Source organism: Lottia gigantea (assembly GCF_000327385.1).
Source record: "Lottia gigantea unplaced genomic scaffold LOTGIsca_6, whole genome shotgun sequence".
Taxonomy (NCBI): domain Eukaryota; kingdom Metazoa; phylum Mollusca; class Gastropoda; family Lottiidae; genus Lottia; species Lottia gigantea.
This window is the reverse complement of record NW_008710049.1, coordinates 905,784-924,142: the sequence shown is the minus strand read 5'-3', so window position 1 is coordinate 924,142 and position 18,359 is coordinate 905,784. Positions and strand designations below refer to the sequence as shown.

The window sequence follows — 18,359 nt, the reverse complement described above, 5'->3', positions numbered from 1 at the left end:
TCGTTAGTCTCTGCCACCCAGACTGTCCTTCCTATTTCGAGGATATAGTTTAGGAATAATAGAATGACCATTGCATTTTCTGTTACGACGCTTTCAACTTTCATCAAGGGAGATAACAACAATTAAGCATATTTCATCTACAAGTCTCAAACGACTTGCTTACAGGCCCGTAGCCAGGCGTAATTGTTCGGAGGGTGGTCGATTGCAGGCAGGGCTGAAATATTCAACGAAGATGTCCTGGAGCATCGAACTGTTATAAATTAAATTTAATACCAATACCAATACCAATGATATAATTATACAGTTTGATATCCAGTATATATGACACAGATTGATATCCGGTATATATGACACAGATTGATATCCAGTGTATATAACACAGATTGATATCCAGTATATATGACACAGATTAATATCCAGTGTATATAACACAGATTGATATCCAGTATATATGACACAGATTGATATCCAGTATATATGACACAGATTGATATCCAGTATATATGACACAGATTGATATCCAGTGTATATAACACAGATTGATATCCAGTATATATGACACAGATTGATATCCAGTATATATGACACAGATTGTTATCCAGTATATATGACACAGTTTGATATCCAGTATATATGACACAGATTGATATCCAGTGTATATAACACAGTTTGATATCCAGTATATATGACACAGATTGATATCCAGTATATATGACACAGATTGATATCCAGTATATATGACACAGATTGGTATCCAATATATATATATATGACACAGATTGATATCCAGTATATATGACACAGTTTGATTTCCAGTATATATGACACAGATTGATATCCAGTATATATGACACAGACTGATATCCAGTATATATGACACAGATTGATATCCAGTGTATATGACACAGATTGATATCCAGTATATATGGCACAGTTTGATATCCAGTATATATGACACAGATTGATATCCAGTATATATGACACAGATTGATATCCAGTATATATGACACAGATTGATCTACAGTATATATGACACAGATTGATATCCAGTATATATGGCACCGATTGATATCCCGTGTATATGACACAGATTGATATCCAGTATATATATCACAGTTTGATATCCAGTATATATGACACAGATTGATATCCAGTATATATGACACAGATTGATATCCAGTATATATGACACAGATTGATATCCAGTATATATGGCACAGACTGATATCCAGTATATATGACACAGATTGATATCCAGTATATATGACACAGATTGATATCCAGTGTATATAACACAGATTGATATCCAGTATATATGACACAGATTGATATCCAGTATATATGACACAGATTGATATCCAGTGTATATGACACAGATTGATATCCAGTATATATGACACAGATTGATATCCAGTGTATATAACACAGATTGATATCCAGTATATATGACACAGATTGATATCCAGTATATATGACACAGATTGATATCCAGTGTATATGACACAGATTGATATCCAGTATATGACACAGATTGATATCCAGTGTATATAACACAGATTGATATCCAGTATATATGACACAGACTGATATCCAGTATATATGACACAGATTGATATCCAGTATATATGACACAGTTTGATATCCAGTGTATATGACACAGATTGGTATCCAGTATATATGACACAGATTGATATCCAAAGTATATAACACAGATTGATATCCAGTATATATGACACAGATTGATATCCAGTATATATGACACAGTTTGATATCCAGTATATATGACACAGATTGATATCCAGTATATATGACACAGTTTGATATCCAGTATATATGACACAGATTGATATCCAGTGTATATGTCACACTTTGATATCTGATGTTGCCCGAATTTCTAACCTAGTTATGAGAGTTTTGCAAACTCTTCGAGTGAAACACTATTATTGTTTTGGCAGAGTATTATCATTTTTTCTAAAATATGATACTACCCACCCCATCCTTCCACCCTTGATAGGTCCCTTATTATTCAGTTATTGTACGGGATGTTGCTAGAACATGTTGCTTATTTACACTTCCAGCCCAGAAAATGAACAGGATCGGGTGAGTAATTAAAAACACTATTAATCTAACCTTTTTTAAAAATTGGTTTCCTTTCTTTTTCTTTTTCTTTTCAATATCGGATGTTTGCCTTTTATTTGAGTTAATGCCCTTGTGTAATTGTTTAGTATGTTGATAATGAGTTAATAATGATAAATATTATCTTTATAAAATCATACTGTTTCTACCTCATTTTCCCTTTCTTTGGATACTTGTCGCTAAAACAATAATGTAAAAAATCCCAGCAATAAACGATGGTCCTCCTGCAGTTATTGTGATATGAATTACATTGGGCAAGATGTCAGATTGAATGATCATGATAAATGACGCAAATATTATGTATTCATACCACCGTAACTGCAGTAGGTTCATTGTTTATATTTTCAATGCCTAATATATTTTTATCTAGATGTTTTCCAATGAATTCAATTTTCGAAATGGTTGCCGCTTGAACATTAATAGCAGCCATGCGTTCTGTATGGGCCTGCGCTATAAATATAATCCCCCCCATTCCGTTGCAATTGAAAGGACAGCAGTTCTTGAAAAATAAGTTTTTTTCGTTGCAATAGAATAATTAAATCTACATATCGTTTAAACAAAATATACAGTATACAAATCCACAAAAAGAAAATTACATCCTGTTATTATATATTCCTAGAATGTGACCTCGCGGTTGACTTCAGTTAACGTAAATTTGAATGCGTTTTATGTCAAAGGGTTCACTTAACTAAGACAAATATAGTGCAAGTTGAAATTTTAACATATGATGAAACACTTGACCGTATTCCAGGAATATGCATGTTACACGTTGCAGATCTCAATCAAAGCTTTTTGTTTATAACATCTAAATGTCGTTCAAATCTTATGTAATATAATTATAAAGTTACATACGTTATGTATTATATTTCACTTGGCAAGTCTTGGCTAGCTCATAACATATCTTAAGAAGAATATTTACATCAAAATTTATCAAACTTTAAATTATGTTCTTCAACAGATGTTTATTTTAATTGCAAGTTTGATTTTAACCTTGCCACTGGTAAGTGAGTTTTGGGATTCTTATAATTCCGAAATATCTGATACCCTACAGGCCTCATAAAAATGTTTTGATATGCTTTTAGGGGCAGTGTCAACCAGGATGTTCTTTTCGAGATGTGGAAGAAGAACCGGTAAGTAAATTATATGTTTAATGGAATTAATTTATAATTACCTTTTATAAATTGAAGCTACAGCTTCACGACTATACACAACAAACTTTTACTTAACCTGTTCAACAAGAATCATGTTTTCACCGTTGGAAACCAAGAAAAAAGAATCAAAACAGGAAGTAATGCATGAGCCAGTATCTTATAGAGTGACGCATTTTTTTTTACAAAATTCTAATATGTTCGGCTTTTTTTTTTATCCGATTTGCATGATTTTGGTGCCTATTAATATATTGTAAGTTTATCTAAAATTTTATGGAAACAGAAGTTTAAATTTTGAATTTTTTATTTTTTATTTCCGAATCATCTGAAATTTGAAAGTCTATATCGCGTGGCCTTGAATGACTACGAACTTGATCCTTGTCTGGAGAATGTGGCTACCATTTCAGGGTAATCATATTTGATATTATTAGACTAAGCCTATTATATGCCAACTTTTCCTTTGGTTTAGAAAGGTGTCGTGATCTGATTCCAATGTAACTTTTATGATTGATAAAGAAAGGCTACTTCCTTTTTGGTTTTGTTTATTTCGTGTAAAAAGCAGATGGATGCTGAAAGTAGTTAAAAGTTCGTTTGAGAGCTGATTATTATAAGCAGGAAGGAACCAACAATTTTTTAACCGGCAGCTAACATTAGTTAACGACAGAATACAAATTAAATATCGATGTAACTGTATATATTAGTATAATGCTGACTTTTATATTGTGAAACTGCTGTGTAGAATATTAATTCCTGCTACCAAAATAATAAAACCGTGAATTTTGAAAATTTTCTTTCTACATACCAATACCCAAACGCTTGAGTTTGAGACATTAAGTTAAGAAAATGTATATTATTATCTGTGAATGAGTGTGAAGATGAAATTTGCAATACACCACAGTGTCTAGATCATGTGATGAAATTACTCAACTGATATCTAAGAGAGATGGATTTGCTGATATTGACTATAAAATGAATGTGTTAGAAGAAAAATGGAAAACACTTGGTAATAAAATTGATGCTGAATGTGGATGGGACACTGAATAACAAATAACTGTTTTTAAGAAAACTGCAAAAGAAATTAAACTTTACCAAGAATTTCTAGATCTTGAGATTAAAAGAAGGATGTTAGCACTGCAATTATCAGAAGAAGCTGAGATTAGCTTAGCTATTGAAGCAGCTATTGCTGGAGAGGAAAACAGATCTATAGTAGGCCTACAGTGGTGTAACCTATATTCGTGCATATATGGAATCAACATCGAATTTCGTCAAAATGTGTAAGAAGTTTCCTCAGATATTCAAAATAATTAAAATTGGTTGGTTTCGATTTTCTTTATGAACCCCTCACTTTGACCCATATCTCATGAGTTACCAACTCGACAATGGATGCTAAATGCGTCATCTATTTTCCGGTACAATGTTTGATCTGTAAGTCGAGACAAATACGTTGTATGGATACCCAGTGGTACAATTAACTTCTATTAGTATTTATCTTTAATAATATTTCATTATAACTAATGACAATTCCTTCAAAGAACAATGATTTAAAAAAAAAATAGTGACTGACAAAATAAGATAAGTAGAACGTAAGAGTGATTTATTGCTAAAAGTCATTGAGACAACATAAGAATACGGCCCACATTGTGTTCCTTTGAGTTTTTCTGCGGACAGTTCTAATATAGCACCAATTAGTCATGTAATTCATCCACAAACTAATCAAAGTTTGTCCTATGTTTATGATGTAAATCAACATCATGATGTTCAATATTCTCAGAATAAAGCTGGAATTTAGGAAGTTCAATGGAAACCCGATGAAATATGTTAAAACTTTAAAATATTTTAAATTTGAAGAAAGTCAAGTCTGCAACGGGTACATAATTGTTAGACTTTGTAGGTGAGTTAGAAAATTGTGATCGAATACTTTTTGGAATGTGACTTGCTTAAATATGTTGAAGAGCTGAATCAAACCAGTACAATTAGGGAGACAGACATAGCGGGAAAAATGATAGCTAATGGAACAGAGACCAAAATTTTGAGATTTTGTTTCATTTGTAAAAGAGAGCAGAAATTTTGAATAATGAATATGGTGAAGATTTAGCATCTAGAAAATTTGATAAAAGTAATAGTGTAAAAACACCTGTAAAGGATGTGAAAAGGACAATTTTCTTTACTAAAGGCGGTGATGTTAAAAAAACTATAACTCTGAAGTAGTTAGCATGGGGATTCCCCATTCCATTTCATTTCATGGGGAAAATGCGACCAATCTATAAGCTCCCAAAAAAGACCTAAATTCCCTAAATTTCATAAATTCTTACAGCAAAACATCCTACATTTCATAAAATTCTTACATTTCATAAATTCTTTCACTTAAAAAAAGACCTAAACTCCCATACTCCAAAAAACACCTTCAATCAATTTCCTACATTCCATCAAAAAAGCATATTAAAAATACCCTTATATAAAAATAACATCTGGTTTTAAAATAATGTAGAAGGGAGATAACTCTTTTTGGAAAAAAAAATTTTCTACTCAAATTTTAAACCTTAAAAATGGCAAATAAAATACTAGATCCAATCTTTAGATTATACGATCCGATGCGTTATTCATTTAACAAGATAAAAGAGGATTATATTATCATCTCACCGACTGTTGGTTCTAAATCCCAATTGAATGATGGTGGTTAAATTACCTTCGAAATAAATTCATTATCGAATTGGTTGCTTCTTTCAGATACTTATTTCAGATGCGATTTCAAAATTAAAAATGGAACTCAGAATCAAGTTCCACAAACAAATACAACGTTAGAAAACAATTTCTTTCCATCTTTAGCGAGATGGTTTAGGAAGCTGGTTCAAATCCGATAGAAACAATTAAATACCATGGGGAATTCGACACAATGTTGAAAACAGTTTTATATCCTAAAGATTTTGATTCAGTCTCGGGTTGGATACCCGATGTTGGCGATGGAAACGTTTTAAAAGAACCGGTAAGAAATGTTGCAAATGATGCTGATTTAGATAGAGTGAGAGTTGTTGCTCGAAACACAATAGAAAAAGTAGCACGATCAGCTAATCAGATTTGAAAAACGAGGACTTCAATATAATAATATTGTTGAGAATAATTGGTGGGGTAATTACGTAAATTGTAAATTATATCCTTTATTCGGTCTGTTGGAACATAGAAAAGTTTCCATAGGCTTACCATATAAAATTCATCTACAAAGAGAAATCAACGATGATAAGATATTCTTTGGGGAGCATGGTTCAGATGCAAAATTAGAAGTAACGAATCTCCAACTTTTCATACCCGTAATAACACCATTAATTGAAGTAGAAACGAGAATATTCAACTCATTAACTAAAGATATTGAAATAGCTTTTCTTCATCGTAATACGGTAGGTAGTATGACTTTAACTGGAGAATCCACCACATGGCCAATCACTAACACTATTAAACCAGCAGATTCTCAAACAAATAACAATAATGTCTTTAGAGTGGCAATGAACCAAACTCAAAATCCTATAATCCATAAAGTTCAAGTAAGATTAAACAACTATCCTAACCAACCTTAAACAATTAATCCAACCACAAAGGATTATAATGAATTGTATAGAAACTATAAAAATATGTGTGAATTATTTGGAAATCTACCTCAGTTTGAATATGTAGATTTTGCACTTAATCATCCAATCTTCTGTTCTGATCTATCAGAACAAGATCTTTTCAAAACAGGAGTGAACATAAATATTCATATTGAAAAAACACAAGGAGATGTAACCGGTTATTGTTTACTACTCGAAGAAGCAAAACATTTAATTAAAATAGCAGATAGAAGAATGATAAGAATTGAATAAAAAATACACCCTTAAAAATGAAACCAGAAACTTTAGTTATGAAAATAATAGACGCTGTTGAAACAGATTCCCCAACTGTAATAACTTTCAACGGTAAAAAATTCAACATAACTAAAAAACTTATTGACAAATATAAATATTGTAAAGTCAGAGACGAGATAGATTTAGAAAGAATTGATACAAATGTAAAAAAACGGTGGATTTATATTTTCCCTACCTTTAATATTTGCTGGTATTACCGCGGCGGCTACAGTGACTGGTGCTACAGCTGGTGGAGTAAGCGTTGCCAACGATAAGAAAGCAGCTGCAGTAACAGCAGCCGCAGAACATAGACACAATTTAGCATTGGAAAAGTTGGCAGAGGGTAAAAAACCTAAAACGGAAAAGAAAGGTTCAGGAGTGGGAGATATGATAGGCACAATGAAAGAATTTGGAAAAAGATTTAGTGAAGAAACCAAGAAAACTGTTAAACAAGGATTAAATAAATTAGTAGATAGTATTGACACAGGAGAAATCAAAGTCAAACATAAGGGTAATGGAATATTTTTAAAAAATATACACACTGGTGAAGGAATATATCTTTCAAAGTATAAAGGAGAAGGAGTGATTTTTGGAACAAATTAAAATAATAAAAAATGGGCAAAAAATTTAATCATTCAGAAATATTTCCTAATAACCCAATGCTCATGTGTATATGCGGTAGTTCCGGTTCTGGGGAAACTCATCTCACTTTTAACATGTTGACAACACCAAACCTTTTAGATTTCGATTCTCTCTATATCTACACAACAACACCAGAGCAATCGTATTATCAATTTCTCAAAGCTTTAGAATATCTACCAAAGAAAGATATACATATACCAATCTCCATCTTTTTACGGGATGGATTCTATGTTCATTAGAAAAATTCGAATTGTTTTTTGTTATTTGAATTAAACGATAAAGATTTATCTCAAATCATTCAGTCGATAATTCACGGAATGGACAGAGATGCATTTAAAAAGGTTTGTAAAGCTCAATGGAAAAACCCAGATGAACATGGATATGTATTTGGAAATACTATTAAACCTGCGGGTGAAAGAGTTATGATCGGCATATGTTAATTTTATTTTTTTAAAAATGAGTAGCGATTGGAATAATATTTTAAAAAGAAATAAAGAATATATCAAAGCTAAGAATAAAATAAAGACCCAAGTTGAAAATAACAGATTACATCAACTCGGATTAACGGAAAATCTACAAACTCTATTTCAACCCATATTAAAATCTCAAGAGGATATTAAAAGGAAATTAGCTTTAGAATATAAACCTCCTATAGAACCTCATCACCCCAAAGCGATTGAATATGATGGTATTATAATTAGGACATTAGATGATATAAATCGTCTTTTTTCAAACCCTAACCCAGATTTACCAAAGAGCATTTCACCAATCGTTGATAATCAAGGTTTATTGTTTAATGGATTTAATGGATTTAGAATAATATTTAGTCCAAATTCCCCTTTATTCAAAATCAATACAAAAGACTTTATATTAACATTAACGAGAGGATTAATAGATTTAATGAATGGGGAGGATGTTGGTATTGCCGATTATAAGGATTTAGTAGCATACTCAAAATTTCTAGATGCAATAAGAAAGTCGGGACCCGAAACAAGAAGATCGAAAGAAGTTAAACTATATAACAGAGTAATTGATCAAGATGATGAATACGAAGTTGACGAAGCAGATGATTATGCTGAAGACAACAATTCAATCACACAAGATATAGACGATTTCGAAGATATGGTGGCATCTGGAGAAGGTTTAACGTTTTTATCCGACAACAACGAGAAACTACTTAATAGATTACGAGTAATATTAGCGGCAATGAAGGAAGGACATCGATCGCACAGACAATATAATGAAGTAAATTGTATATTAAAAAGACTCATAGAAAAAGGTATCATAGATAAAAATGATTGTAAAAGCGTGATTAAAATTGTCAAATAAAGAACGACTATTCGTCATCACCTCAAATAAATCAGACATTAAATTGTCTCTAGATTATGAGTACGAACTCGATCGCAATCAAGAATATGAATTGGGATTAAAATATTTCTCTGTTTACAATTCCATTAGAAATATCAACGAAAAAAATAATCAAATAAAAATATCAACAGATAATGGAGTTACTTTCAAAACCATAAGTTTACTACCAGGAAGCTACGAATACATAGCCATTAACGAATACCTATCTGAATATGGAGGAAGTGTCAATGGTAAAAACAATATTGAATTCGAAGGTAATTTGAATCTGAACAAAATAAAATTGATATTAAGTAATAATAGTCAAGTTGATTTCAACGTAGAAAATTCATTGAATACGTTACTAGGATTTGATAAACGAGTATACACCCAATCCACTTTAGCACCACACAAAGCTAATGTCGAGAATGATATTGATGTGATAAATATACATTGCAATTTGATAAACGGTGGATTTTTCAATAAATACAAACGTCAGATTATTTACAGTCTTCCAACATTCACCGTGCCGATAGGATATAGAATTATAGAGAAACCATTTCAAACGACGTATTTACCACTTAATTCCTTTATGATTAAAGATATAAATCTGGAAATCAAAGATGGTAAAAATAGGTTTATAATTTTTGGTAACGAGGAAATTGTTATTCAACTTCATTTAAAACAAAAAAATTAACACTCTTCAATCTCTTCTTGAATAGTAAGGTAATCGAAATCATCAAATTCGTAGTTTTCATCTATGTTCAATTCTTTTCCGTCGATGTAAGGATACATGATTCCTTCACTGTTTGGTGCTTTTCTCTTAACGAGATTTAGATAACTTCTAAAAACTTTCTTTTGTTTATCATCATCCTTTGGAATAACTACTCCATTGGTGAAACTTTTTACCCAAGGTTTCTTAAATTCATTCGTTACATCCTGTCCACTAGCTAATCGAATATAATCTTCTACGGATAACTTTAGAGTAACCCTTAAACGTTTTCTTTTCTTTTAGAATACCGTCGGAAGTTACAATGATATTGTATTTAACTTTTGGCGCTAAATATAAACCAAATATAATTCCACCATCACCGTAATCATTCTTTCCTTTACAATAATCATTTTCGGACACCAACCCACCTTCATTTAATTTATCCCAATTGCTAGACGAAATGTATAAACTATCGGTATCCGTATAGTATATTTCAGGCTTATAAAATCCATCTATCACGCGAATAAAATTATTCATTATTTTTTATTGTGAGATAAAACGAATGATCCCAAATGACTAGGTGTTAGTCGTGTAGATTTAGGTGGTGTACAGTTAAATTCTTTTTCTTCTTCATTTATCTCAACTATATATTGACTATCATTTACTTTTTCATAGTGTATAACGTGTGAATCGAAGTTGGCTTTTAACGTCGCTTCACTCCATAGATGTCTCGATGTAGTTATATACTTCTGAATAGATTTACCATAGAACGAATTGCCTAATAATTTCATGCAATTACTACCTACGATATTACCTTCTCGTTTATATTTATTTCTTAGATCTCTTAAAATTAAAATATAATCTCTATAGGGTGGAGTTTTAAAATTTTATTCGTAAACTATACCATCTAATATTTTAATAATTCGTTCACCGGCTTTCACTATTTCTTGAATATCGACCGATGTTAAAACGTCGTAACAGAAACCATTTCTGAACCTTATTTTAGTGCCAGTTTCCTTTTTACCTATTCTATTCGTGAAAGTAATTTTATCTTTAGCTGGTATGGGTTGGAAGAACATGTTGGTAGGATATTCAAACCAGACTTTTAAAATAGCAGTTCTAGGTCTGAATTTCTGATCATTAAAGAGCTTAACAAATTCTTTATTTTCTTCTTGTCGAAATGGTCTACCACTTTCCGCTCTCGGACATTCGCTATCTAAATCCGACATGGCGGAAGCGTACAAACCGTTAGCATCAAAGGCCATTAGTTTGGTACATTTTTTTTAACTCTCGAATGAACCTCCGCTTTATCGTTCGCGCTAGCGCTGTATTCTTTGAATAAATCTATTATATTATCACTTGCTGTTTCTGTGTATTCCTTTAATATATTACAAATTTCATCCATTTTATTCGTTTCAAATGATTTTCGATTTGCCGAAACTCTTCCTCCTTTAATACTTTGTCTGATAAAATATCTTATAAAAGGGTGAGTATGTGAGTAAACTTTTCCTACGTTTTCTTTTTCGGTGTATTTCGGAACCATTCTAGTACTTTCATACCATTCTTCTTCAACCATTTCTTTATCGTAATGATATAAATAATACCAAACCTTTAAAGATAAAGAAGGAGCCGTTAGATTATTGGAAATATTCTGAAATACAACTTCTTTCATTGCTAGATTGTATTTTATCAAACAAACTCCGAGACATAACGTATCTCTTTTAGCGTAAGGTTCCCATTCGTGTCTTAAAGGTTCCCAATTATCTTTGGTGTATTTTGCAATGTCTACATCCTCGATCTTTCTCAAAATCATTGGTAGATTAGATGAATTACCCCATTTCGCCAAACTAGATGATTCATGTTGATAGGAACATATGAAATAAATATTTTGCAAATAATTAGAGTTACCCTTTATTTCTTTCTGTCTTTTCCATTTTTTCTGTAAATCTTCATCGGTGAGTGAATTAGTTAAAGGTAGAGACAGAATTCCTCTAGCTGTTTTTAAAGGGCATTGTGTTAGTTTTTTTATGTTTTAAATCATGATCCAGTTATCAAAACCGCTAGCGTTATGAGCAATTAATGTTATTCTTTTTCGATCTATTTTTCCTAAACTTTGTAACATTTGATAGATGCAATCTGTACCTACAAATATTTCTACTATATTCATTAATTTATTATATATTCTTCTGGAATGGGATCTGTCGGCTTTAAATCTGGAAAGAGATTATTTATTCTGTCTAACATTTTTCTTAGTTTTTCTAAATTAATTAACGTGCAAGAATAAGGTATGGCTTTATTTTCGTTATAGGTGTCGCAATCCCACGCGTATAAACAATCATCGGGAATGGTTGGAAAAACGTTTAGTTTTAGAGGTGAAACTTGCGTTATCGCATTATCATCTCTACAAGTTCTCCATACGTTTTCATCGTAATCATCTTCTATTTCTTTAATGCCTAAAGTTTTGTTATTTCTTCTAATGAGACAGAAATGTGATTTATGTAAGTAAAATACCCAATCTAATTCCTCGGATACTTTCTTTGGTTGAAAATGTCTATGTTTGGGCATATAAATTTGAAAATTAGTATTAAATTTCTTATTGAATTCGAAGATTCTAGCAGTTGTCATAACTCCTTTTCTGTTTGATTTTGAAAAACTGTTGATGAAATCTTGAAATTCTCTCGTGTAGTCTTCGTTTAAAACACGATTAACGCACTTTACAAAGCAGTATCCATCGCTCGGTATATAACAATTTATACCGATATATTCATTTATCTTTTTGAGTAGGGTAACACCACTACCTTTTTTTGATCTTTTTATTTCTTTGAAATTGTTTTTACGTAAAATCATTTTTCCTGTGAAATACCAATCAGAAGCATCCGATTTATTATCCACTCTAGTGAAGAAATTGACAAAAGTTTTGGTATTAAAACCTACAAATTTCATGTATTGTTTGTAATTTCCATCTTGAATTATTTCTCCATCTAATTCAATTTGCCCTTTAAATGTTATAAATTCATCAGAGACAAGGTTAATAACATTGGAAAAAAATTCATATGATATGAATTTTTCATCGTCTAAAATTTCAATTTTATTCATATTTTTTAAGCAAATATTTTTAACTAGGAATTTTTAACTTTTATTGATATTTCTACATCAAATTTATCTAGAATTTCATTGAATTTTTCTAATTCTTCAATGGTTATGTTCTTATCCTCTCTCGATCTTTCGAAAAAAAATGAATAATTCATTAAGATATGTATTTAAAATTTCTGTTTTCTTTTTACAATAAGCTTTCTTTTTTGATGTAAAACTTAAAGTAATAAATCCACAAGATGAAGTTTGAACGGCAGTGAACGCGGCTAATACAGTTGGGACAATTATTGGAAGCATTAATCCACCGATTACGGCTGTTGCCACCGTTATCCCTACTGTTAGATCTGTGCTTAATGTTTTGAAAACAGAATCGATTCTACTCCATGTTTTTCTACATTTGTTGAATTGTTTTAGTTTTTCTTTTAGTTCGTTTTGTTTTTCTATCATATATTGTTGTCTACTTTCGAGTTCCATTTTTTAGGTAATGAAATTAAGTGAACTTCTGATAAAGCTACTTCCCCTTTACTAATTAAAAATTGCATATTTACTAAGGATATTTGTTCTTTCAAATCATTAATCTTATTCAGATGAACTGAAAATTTTGGTTTAGTAATAGTGAAAAACATAGTAACAAATCATCATCTCTTTTTGCTGCTATCAAAAAATTTTGTTGTTGTTGACTTTTATGAATATCGATTGAGGTAAATATATCAATATCAACAAAATATAGTTTTACGTATTCAAAGTCTGTTGCTCGTAAAAACGCGAAATTCCTTATTTCCCCTATATTTTGTGGTTTTGGATTTCTAATAATACTTGCTGATGGTGGACTTTCCGTCTCCAATATCATATCAAAATTACTCAATGAAAGATTATCTTCTTCATTATCTGGTATGATTAACATTCTAAACCTATCTATATATTTTCCACTCGTTTTAATTTCATTTAAGTGAATAAGCTTGTTGTTTTCGTCGTTAATTTCTAATTCTTTAGTTTCTACATTTTCTGTACCCTTTTTTAGCGTTAGATATATTAGAATAAGGAGGGTTTTGTCTGAAGAATATTGAATCAACTTTTATCTGAAAAGGAAAATTAATTTCAATTATAAGTTTTCCTCGGAAATTAAAAAATACTGGTTATCATCATCTGAATCAAAAATATTATTGGGGTAAATAATATCATTTGGAACAGAATATACTCTTATATTTGCTGTTAATCCATATTTTTTTATATTCATAGTCTTTTGATTTATCAATATTATCAGTAATAGAATGATCATCAAAACCTCCAAATGGAAGATTGAAATAATATGATTCTTTCTTGAGAAACTTTTTTTCTAATGCGACTATATTTTTACCCTGTTTCAAAACTAGGTTATTAATAGTGGTTATCTGTTGTTGAATAACACTATCATCAATGTTCTGTATTTGTTGATGAATATAGGTTTTGATATCGCTGTCATCTATGTTTTGTATTTGTTGTTGAATATAGGTTTTGATTTCGCTATCATCTATGTTTTGTATTTGTTTTTTAATATTTGTTAGTTCTTTTTGTAATTCACTGTTAAGTTTAGTTTCCAGAACATTTAATTCCTGTTGAAACGTATCTTCATTTTCATCTGGAATGTTATCTATCAATTGTTGAATGTCTAATTTTTGTTTTGCAATCTTATCCTCTAATTTAGATATTAATGAAATTAAATTTTGTATCTCAGTTTTATTCGCTACGTTGACCAATTCTTTTTGAATAAAACTTATTAATCTTTGTACCTCTTGTTGTAGTTTAGTATCATTAAAAAAATTTTTATTATTTAATTGACGTTTCAAGAATCTTTTCACATTACTTATTTTATCTTCTAAATGGTTTTTATTTATTTCAATTGAATTTATTTCTTCCCGTAATTATTTCTTCTGAACAGCGTCATTATCGTTTTCCGGAGACTTTAAATTAGTTACTTTGAAATTGTTCATATCTAAATCACCTTGAAGAGTGTCACCGATTTGATCCACAAAGTAAGGTTTCGCTTTATTTATCCACGCTTTAGTGTTAGGTTTTTTAGTTTCTAAAGATAAAGAACCTAATCCAAACTTGTTCGCCATTTTTATTGAGTTAAATTTTTTACAATTTCTTCGAATTGTTTTCCTAAACTCAACTGATATAAAACCCAAAGTGAAAGCTGACCACAAAACTTTTGTCCTGGTAATTGAATTTGAAAGGAAGAACATTTGATTGGATTATTAGTCAATTGCATTATCTCTTCAGTGGGTTCTAATCCATAAGAATCGAAGAAATATAAGTCATTTAAAGAGTCTTTGTACAAAGCAGAATGATGAACTCCTTTTTGATCGGAAGTATGTATATTTGTTATCGCCTAAAATTTACTTTTCTCTTTCTTATATTTCAGATCTACAACATCTGGTAATATTTTAAGCCATTTTTGAGATTTTAATTCCGTGAACTTTTTAAATAATTTATTTTTTAGAGTCCTGTTAAATCTTTCTATTACATTAGCTTTACCTTCGTTATGCGTACTGTAAATTTCAAATCCCAGAGATTTCATATTTTTGTTATAAAATTCACTTCCTTTATCTACCCACAGTTTTTTGGATGTCGGTTAGATTGTTTCATAATCGTTTCAAATGCGTGTTTGACTGATAATCCCGTTTTGTTTTTCAATAACCCAAGCATATTTCGTATACAAATCTATAACTGTTAAGCAATATTTGAATCCTCTTGCGACTGGCATATTAATTAAATCGGCTGACCATATTTCATCCTTTTCAAACACTTTAACTTTTAAAAAGTTTTTAGTTTTTCTTTGTGAATTTCATCCGCTAATCCCATGCCTAATTTCATCTTTGCTTTTAACAGTTTAATGATGAATGCTCTTTGCATTCTCTCTTTGAAAGCAGGATTTGGAATAGTTTCAAGTTCGATTATCATTTGTCTGTCTGCTTCGTGTCTGAAGTTTATGTCTTTATTTCTGTATAAAATATCATGTTTAAGCGCAGCGGCGTCAACTCTATTGACTGGTTCTTCCCCTGGTTTGGGTTTATCGTTTTCGTCTAATCGCAGATCTAACCTAGTGCCTGGACTGGTGTAATTATGACCCGGAAGATGTTTATATCCCGGATATTTCGCCCTTGGAAATCCAGGAAGAGAACCCAATGATTTTTGTATATCTCCTGAACCGAAATAAGTTTTTGGAGCGTGAGCGACTATAATGTTTCGCAGATCTCTTATTAGTTGTAATTCTTTCAATTCGTCAGATTGTTTCACTGCGTCGCCTATACTCTTTCCCGCTTGCGCGATTGAGCCGACGGCTTTAGCTCCGGTTGAAAGAAGTGATTTGTTATTTGAAACAAAGCTAGCTACTTTTGGAATTATTGTTTTACTTAGAGAAAATAATGAAGAAAAGATACCGTCGCCCGAATAATCTTCGAATCTGTGTTGTTCGTGTTTTAGAATTAAACTCATCCTATTTTTAAATGAGTTAATTTAACGACGAAATTGTGGTCTGTTTTTTTTTTATCCAAAAAAAAAGTTATCCCCCACTTCTAGACTAAAAATAACATTATTTAAAACGAGGCTATTAAAAACCGGATGTTAAGAGAAACAAGGATGTTATTTTATATAAGGGTATTTTTAATATGCTTTTTTGATGGAATGTAGGAAATTGATTGAAGATGTTTTTTTGGTGTATGGGAGTTTAGGTCTTTTTTTAAGTGTAAGAATTTATGAAATGTAGGATGTAAGAATTTTATGAAATGTAGGATGTTTTGCTGTAAGAATTTATGAAATGTAGGGAATTTAGGTCTTTTTGGGAGCTTATAGATTGGTCGCATTTTCCCCATGAAATGAAATGGAATGGGGAATTCCCATACGACCAATCTATAAGCTCATACACTACTCTCTGATAAGAATTCTAAATGTGTTTTGTGTACTTTATATCATCCAATATGGAGATGTTCGAAATTCTTTGCTCAAAACTGTGATGTACGTTTAAAATTTGCTCAACAGAAAAAACTATCTATTATTTCCTTGAACAACCATAAAGGAAAACCATGTGACAGAAAACAATTTATGTGTAAGACATGTGAAAAGGAGCACAACACTCTGCTCCATGGTGCACGAAATGACATTAACCAGTTTCCACTGTTACTGCAGAAAACTGGGAAGTTTGGCAGTGATAAATTTACTCATGCATTACAGGGTACTGTTTCAGAATCAACATTGGTCTCAGAGGAACTGATTGATGAATTGAATATTTCTGGTAGAAAAGGTCATTTTGCGATTACTGGTATAACGGGAAAATACAGTAAGGTCTCCGTCACACGTCAGTAAACACGCCAGACCCGTCAATATATACGTCAAACACGTCAGTAAACACGCCAGACACGTCAATAGGTCGATGCTACCTTACAAACTTATAACTTATGTTTATAAAAACTACTACATCAAAAAACGAAATTCAAGAAATTTGCTAAACAAATCGCCATTCTTTACAGTCATTTAAATTCAATTAGTGCCACGTACAAATTTAAGAATTATTACTAATAAAATAATATTTTCTCAATGATTTATAGTTGGGTTTAAAACAACCGCCTGGTTGACAGACTCAATCGCAAACTGGGATAAGGTGTTCCAGAAAGTGTAAGCATGCCAGAGATATGAAAACGCGTCAAAGAAATGTTCCTCACATATCGGGAAAATACCACCGTAGAATTCAATGATGTAACTGTTCCAACATTACCTGTTTCAGCTACCTCCATTCCAGAGGTAAAAGATCTCCAGAAATTGTCTCATTTGCGAGGTATCGCGTATCCAATTTTTGAGATAACGAAGGTGACTATTATTATTGGTGTAAAGGAGGAACCCAAGTTTACCCTGCGGGTGTTAGATATAGGTTAGGCTGAATGGTTTTAGGTAGTTAAGGTCAATAGTTAGTGATGATTTTTCGGTCAATTTTGTAAAAACAGAAGATTCCGATAACATTTTTAAAGTTCAGTTGAATAAATTTTGGAATACTGACTTTGGTGATTTACAGGTTAAAACAAAGACAGTTTTTAGTAGAAGATCGTAAAGCCTTAAGTTTAATTGATAAAAGTTGCCAGACTTGCCAATTAAAAGAGAATTATCTGTTAAAAGATTAGTTGGTTTGTCTAAAAGATTTAGAAGGGATCCTGATCTTTTTATGAAGTACCAGACCACAGATTATATTTTGAAAGGACATGCAGAGATATTGCGGGAAAAGTTTGAATAATGAATTATTGCAAGGTCCACAGTTTGCGAATGAATTGTTGGCAGTTTTATTCAAGTTTAGGCAAGGTGATATTGGATTTGTAGCTGACATTGAGACTCATTTCCACCAAGTATTGGTTGATTGTGATGTTTTAAGGCTTCTTTGGTGGA

General features: G+C 31.3%; 6 protein-coding genes across 6 annotated transcripts; 2 read left to right on the top strand and 4 right to left on the bottom strand.

Moving 5' to 3' along the window:
- Nucleotides 1-7,152: 7,152 nt before the first annotated feature.
- LOTGIDRAFT_154575 (hypothetical protein) lies at nucleotides 7,153-7,759 on the top strand (the record flags this gene model as incomplete). Its single annotated transcript, XM_009063790.1, has 2 exons — nucleotides 7,153-7,228; nucleotides 7,389-7,759. The coding sequence occupies 2 exons, from the start codon at nucleotides 7,153-7,155 to the stop codon at nucleotides 7,757-7,759; spliced, it is 447 nt and encodes a 148-aa protein (XP_009062038.1).
- A 495-nt stretch (nucleotides 7,760-8,254) lies between these two features.
- LOTGIDRAFT_154574 (hypothetical protein) lies at nucleotides 8,255-9,839 on the top strand (the record flags this gene model as incomplete). The annotated part of the gene is made up of 3 exons (XM_009063789.1): nucleotides 8,255-8,717; nucleotides 8,808-9,077; nucleotides 9,181-9,839. The coding sequence occupies 3 exons, from the start codon at nucleotides 8,255-8,257 to the stop codon at nucleotides 9,837-9,839; spliced, it is 1,392 nt and encodes a 463-aa protein (XP_009062037.1).
- Nucleotides 9,840-10,741: 902 nt separating this feature from the next.
- Nucleotides 10,742-11,119, bottom strand: LOTGIDRAFT_154573 (hypothetical protein; the record flags this gene model as incomplete). Its single annotated transcript, XM_009063788.1, has 1 exon — nucleotides 10,742-11,119. The coding sequence occupies one exon, from the start codon at nucleotides 11,117-11,119 to the stop codon at nucleotides 10,742-10,744; it is 378 nt and encodes a 125-aa protein (XP_009062036.1).
- Nucleotides 11,120-12,020: 901 nt separating this feature from the next.
- Nucleotides 12,021-13,421, bottom strand: LOTGIDRAFT_154572 (hypothetical protein; the record flags this gene model as incomplete). Its single annotated transcript, XM_009063787.1, has 2 exons — nucleotides 12,021-12,784; nucleotides 13,139-13,421. 2 exons carry the CDS (start codon nucleotides 13,419-13,421, stop codon nucleotides 12,021-12,023), a joined length of 1,047 nt encoding a protein of 348 aa, XP_009062035.1.
- A 704-nt stretch (nucleotides 13,422-14,125) lies between these two features.
- Nucleotides 14,126-15,046, bottom strand: LOTGIDRAFT_154571 (hypothetical protein; the record flags this gene model as incomplete). Its single annotated transcript, XM_009063786.1, has 2 exons — nucleotides 14,126-14,802; nucleotides 14,929-15,046. 2 exons carry the CDS (start codon nucleotides 15,044-15,046, stop codon nucleotides 14,126-14,128), a joined length of 795 nt encoding a protein of 264 aa, XP_009062034.1.
- Nucleotides 15,047-15,743: 697 nt separating this feature from the next.
- LOTGIDRAFT_154570 (hypothetical protein) lies at nucleotides 15,744-16,424 on the bottom strand (the record flags this gene model as incomplete). The annotated part of the gene is made up of 1 exon (XM_009063785.1): nucleotides 15,744-16,424. One exon carries the CDS (start codon nucleotides 16,422-16,424, stop codon nucleotides 15,744-15,746), a length of 681 nt encoding a protein of 226 aa, XP_009062033.1.
- Nucleotides 16,425-18,359: the final 1,935 nt, after the last annotated feature.